The sequence below is a fragment of the Papilio xuthus genome, unplaced genomic scaffold (genome assembly GCF_000836235.2).
Source record: "Papilio xuthus unplaced genomic scaffold, Pxut_1.1 DF827756.1, whole genome shotgun sequence".
Classification (NCBI taxonomy): domain Eukaryota; kingdom Metazoa; phylum Arthropoda; class Insecta; order Lepidoptera; family Papilionidae; genus Papilio; species Papilio xuthus.
In genome coordinates this window covers 1,254,162-1,260,161 of record NW_013530893.1, presented here as the reverse complement: position 1 = coordinate 1,260,161, position 6,000 = coordinate 1,254,162, and the positions used below count along the sequence as shown (strand labels likewise).

At 32.3% G+C, this 6,000-nt stretch overlaps 1 protein-coding gene across 1 annotated transcript; it reads left to right on the top strand.

Moving 5' to 3' along the window:
* The first annotated feature begins 271 nt into the window (after positions 1-271).
* LOC106116139 (vesicular integral-membrane protein VIP36) lies at positions 272-5,855 on the top strand. The gene is made up of 6 exons (XM_013309879.1): positions 272-477; positions 549-664; positions 2,615-2,812; positions 3,663-3,825; positions 4,545-4,711; positions 5,280-5,855. Exons 1-6 carry the CDS (start codon positions 351-353, stop codon positions 5,490-5,492), a joined length of 984 nt encoding a protein of 327 aa, XP_013165333.1. The 5' UTR covers positions 272-350; the 3' UTR covers positions 5,493-5,855.
* Positions 5,856-6,000: the final 145 nt, after the last annotated feature.

Below are 6,000 nucleotides of genomic sequence, written 5' to 3'. Positions count from 1 at the left end.
TGTACAACAAACATAAAGTTTAACGCCTTCTAGAATATAATAGCAATGTAAATTAACATTATTTAAAAATATTATGACAGGCGTTCTATCAATCAAGTATTTACTCAATTAAGTTTGTATTTTGGAATAAGGGAGAGTATCGAAGGAAAAAAAACCCCAATCATGTAAAATAATTATTAAACTGAGATTGCACTACAAGTTTGTAAAGGAATTTCTTACCTGTAAACACCTCCGAGCTGTCAAAATGCGGGTGAGTGACAACTGGCAACATTTACAACATTCATTTTCGGCATGCCATGATCTGGCGTTTGTCTTGTCACTAGTTCTAAAGTTATAATATTACTTGCAAAATGTATTACGAAAAATTCTTATTCATAAAGTTCCTTTTCATATCCGTATTCTATACTCCTGTATTCGCAGAATGGAACACAAGAGATTATATAATGAGGCAGCATTCTCTTACAAAACCTTACCAAGGTGAGTGACCTAAGGATCTAATGATCCTTAATAGTCTATTTGCAAGAATACAATAAGTTGTTGAATTACAGGGAGCGGTATGTCGGTACCACATTGGGACTTTTTGGGTAGCACTATCGTTACTTCGAATTACGTCCGCTTGACACCCGACATGCAGTCCAAATCTGGTGCTATTTGGAACACATCGGTGAGTAATAATTATCAAATTAAATCAATAGTAATAAACAACTTGTTTCAAATTCCTTAAATACAATGAAAGAAGAAAGAGAAGTCTTTGTTTTCATTTCAAATCTAATTGAATTATATTAATTAAATGAAGCATTTGAACTTGAAACAGACTATATTATTCATAATTTGGTAGGATGAAATATTAAATAACAGAATTTAAATAATATTCTTTACTTAATAATACTGGATATCATTATGGAAGTTTTTTTTATGATTCTCTTAATAATTTTGTTGTTATTTTACATGTTATTATTTGGATGGGTATTAGAATACTTAATAGTATGGATAAAGATATCCTCATAATAAAGTCATATTAAAAAAGAATTAATTTATGTTCATCCCATTCTTGTAGGTATAATAACATATATATGTTTACAGTAATTTTTATGTAGTTATAAATGGTTAGTTCGAAAACAATGTTAAGAATGTAGTAAATTTTGTTTACATTTCTTTATCTAGTGTAGGACGGACTATAAATAAATTACTACAATGTACTCTTACTAACAGATGATAAGACGTAACTGTGTTGTATGCAAGTAAACTGCATTTAAAATAACTAAAGATGATACAAATCTTGACATGTAGCTATAGGTTAATTGTTCAATCTTTTGGACTCCAATATTTTTGTATATGACGGGAATAAAAAAAAATTATAAAGTAGTAGAAGAAGAAGAAGTTTAGTATCACATAAAGGAATAATAACTTTTTATTCTCATAGTATTAATCATTTTTAAATTGATGCAAAAAAAAGTGGTTTAGCCTTGTCCATATGACCTTGCCTGTCAATGTTGCTCAATTGCCACACTGCCAAATATAGAACTATAAAAAAAGAGCATCTACTTAAATGACTAGTAAAATATCAAACACAATGTAATGTTATCTTTTTTAATAGAAATCTTAGGAGTGTAATATGTTTCGCAGATTATAAACACCAAAATCACTGTATAAAATATACCATCGTCCCTGTTTTTCATCTTTGACAAAACAGAGATAACAATATGTTTCAAATGAGGGTTTTGGTCTCGGAATTCACAGTCTATTCCATTTTGTTGTTATTAAGTGTTGAGTATAGTCAGTCAGCTTTTTCAAAGTAACTATTTCTTCTTTCTTTAATTTATTAGTTGCCAGTCGTCGTTTTACTATAACTTTTGTTAGAGTTTTATTTATGGCTTTATTAATGGTCTGCTAAATTTCCGTTAGTGTAATTTCTGCAAAAATGTGTACAAAATTGTCGCTTCATGTACAAATATATATGTAAATAAGTCTATATTATATGTTCAAAGTTCATTGCCTTTTCTACATACAACTTAGTATCGACGCAGACCTTTTACCTATTTGTAGATATGTTTATGTATAATAATCAGCCATTTGCATTTATTTCAATACAAGGTCATTTTGCGCATTGATAATTTGTATACTTGTATTATTAAATGAAACAGAACAATTAATTTAATTATTAAAAATAAACATTTGGAAAAAAATCTGTATAAATTATATAGAGGAAATGAGAACCTTCTCTTTTTATATACCAACTAGATGTTGCCCGCGACTCCGTCTGCGCGGGATTATAAAATATATGTTGGCCGATTCTCAGACCTACTCAATATGCTCACAAAATTTCATGAGAATCGGTCAACCCGTTTCGGAGGAGTATGGGAACGAAAAATTGTGACATGAGAATTTTATACATAAGATTAAGTTGGCTTTGTATTTACAGATTTCGTTTGTGACTAAGCTGCAGATTGTACTGTAAAGATCAGTTCTCACTGATATAAGACAGTAGTTATCGAGGAATCCCGCAGTTGATACCTAATAATACGTATATGCATTATATTTTCGTATATATTTTACTGTGAAATCACGCTGTTAATATTTCAGCATATTAATAATATTAATTTCTTTGTAACAGCCATGTCAAACTAGGAACTGGGAATTACAAGTTCAATTTAAAGTCCATGGTCGAGGAAAGGATCTCTTTGGTGATGGGTTTGCACTATGGTACGTCAGAGATCGTATGCAGACAGGCCCAGTGTTTGGTAGCAAGGATTACTTCCATGGTCTTGCGATTGTACTAGACACATATAGTAATCATAATGGTGCACATAATGTAAGTATACTTATGTACTTTCATCATCAGCTCACTATAAGTCCCCACCGAGGAGCTTGGAGCCTACCCTAAGTTAAGGGTGATTAGGCCATAGCCAACCACGCTAGCCCGGTGCGGTTTGGTTGACTTCACACATATCTTTGAATATCTTCTCAGATATGTGCAGGTTGCATCACGATGTTTTCGGATAAATGTACATATGTAATTCGGAAATCGAAAAACACATTGGTACATGGCGGGATTCGAACCCAGAACCTACGGATTACAAGTCAAGTGCTTGACCCGTGAGCCACCGACGCTCTCAGTACTTTTGTACTTTAGAGTAAATAAATAAAAACACCATCTGATATGAATTACAATTTGATTAGTTATTTCTGCAATAAAGGGAATTATGATAGGATTATTTTTAAATATTATTACTAGTCTTAGCTTTGATTGAATCTGCAACATTAGCTGCTACGAATGACCACATAGAAGACAGGCATCTTGTGGATAATCTGTGTTACAACCAATGTATTTGTTTGCCGGAGGCCAAAGTCTTCCCTTCCTACCCATTTCTAATAAGGAAGAGATGACAAGGAAGTGGCTTGATTGTAAAGGGAATGAATGGCTCCTTGATAAAAAAATAGTCTTAATCTTCATATCTCTGATTTCTATATATGGAAAGGCTATAAACCATGGTATTTTGTGCCTATTTGATGTACTTCATTTTGGCAATGAAGGTTGGCAGGGGTAGTGAGGATTCCGACTGATCACAGAGATTGAATCAACTGTTAGGATCTTCAATAGGCGCTTTTTAACCTACAATCCAATTCCATTATTGGTATAAAGGCTTTCCTGTCTCTTCCAGCATCAACATCCATACATATCAGCGATGATCAACAACGGCAGCCTCCATTACGACCATGATAGAGATGGCACACATACACAGCTCGCCGGCTGCGAGGCTAAATTCAGAAATTTTAACCATGACACACACATATCTATTACTTATAGAGATGATACATTGATTGGTAAGTATGTAAATAATAGCTGTAGTCCGCGACTCCGTCCGCGAGGTATTTAAAAAAAACTTGGCTTATGCGTTCTTCCATACTATGTCCTACATCTATGAAAAATTTCAGTGAGATCCATGCAGCCGCTCTGGATATACCTTCAAATAAACATCCATCCATCCAAACATTAGTATGAAAATAAAAATGTTAGTATGATATTAGTAAGATTAAGAATTCATGGATTGTCTGAATTTCAGTTTGTCTATGGTTAAAAATATTTTTCATTTTAACTATTAACAGTTTTGTTTAGTTTGTCTTGTTTATTAATAAAAGACAGCGGATGCATAGTAAACTATTTTAACCAGTTGTGTATTTGAACTAGATTTCTGTATTGTTTTCATTTAAATTTTTTAATCTATATGTATTATGACAATTTCAATGTGATCTATAACCAATTTGAACAATTTTGAAAGTTAAACATACAAATATTATGAACGCGAATGTTTGGATGGATGTTTGTTTGAAAGTATCTCCAGAACGGCTGAATAGATCTCAATGAAATTTGGCATACAAATAGAACATTGTTAAGAAGAACACATAGGCTATTAATTTTTTTTAATGCCGTGCGGACGGATTCTCAGGCAACAGCTAGTTAATTTATTAAATTCATGTTCTTCTCTTGAAGCACAGAAGATTTAACAAAAATATGTTTTATTATTGACTTGACCTTTTTCCAGTCAGCACCGACTTAGAAGGTAAGAATGCGTGGAAAGAATGCTTGAAAGTGGAAAACATTCTTCTACCTACGGGATACTACTTTGGTGCGTCTGCAACTACGGGAGATCTGAGTGACAATCATGATATCATATCTATCAAGATGTATGAATTAGATTTATTGGAATCGGTAAGAAATATTTCAGTATTAAATCATGTAGTCATGCAAATGACGTTAGATCATAGATTATGTAGGATAAGTGACAGATTAGCTAATCTATGCGTAAGGTTTCGCCATAGACAAATCTCTAATTTTTTTGGTTTATTACACGGCTATTATGCCCAAATCAATGTTGAAAATGTGATGGAAAGGATGGGTAGTGGAAGTGGACTTTCCAGATGAGAGGATGCATGGAAAGGGAAAATATTTTCTTTCTGTGCATCCTCTTCTACGTCGATTAACGGTAGGCAACGCATATGCAATTGCGTATGTCTATGGGCAACGGTCACTTCGCTATTTCAGCGATTTCAGGTGGCCGCTCGCTCGTTTGCCACCTTATGATACAAAAAAAACGATTGTAATTATTAGCATCTAACTTCCGGACTAAAAGGAGGTGTATGAGAGGGTTACTTAGTGTAGTTTTAGTAAATATGAGTGTATAAGTCACCAGTGAAAAATTGCAAGTGTTGCATTAAATTAAAATCGTTGTACATAATGTCAGTTTGTTAATGTTATAAATAAAATATTTTATTTACAGCAAAACAAAGATGAAGACAGATCGAAAATAATCCCATCGGCCGCGTCTTTCGAAGCGCCGAGGGATAGAGTGGACGATACAAAACCCGCAATGTCTGGTGTCAAATCTTTCCTATACATGATGTTCGTAGCTATTGTCATTATGGTTATATTGGTCTTAGGCATTATGTGGTACCAGAAAAGACAGGAACAATCTAGAAAAAGGCTCTATTGATATCTATTACAGTTATGTCAAATTAGTTCGGAAACAGACCATAGACAAAAAATTCCCGGTTTGTTTTTTTGTAATTTTGAACGTAATTTAATGTCTACTATAAAACTTTATAATGGCAACATTCAGCATAATAGTTTATGGTTCTTTGGTGGAGCATGTCCTATTTTTTGACTGATATTTAATTAATATTAATTTCTTTATAATCTATTTCCAAACCAAAGTATTTAAAAATATTTTCTATGATTACATTATCTCATTCTTCAAATAACAATTTCTGTAATCCTCAATCTCATTTTATATAGAATGCAGTTATTAAAGATATTTTTTTAATACCGAATACATAATAATTTATAAGTAAAGTTAAAAGGGGTCAGAATAAACGAAAAAAAATATAGTTTCCACTATATTTATTTTTATTAATTTTACAAAGTAGGTGTCATATGCTAATAATTTACGTAAATTTAGGAATTTAAATCTTTTATTCACAATTATTCAATTTTGCCAACGG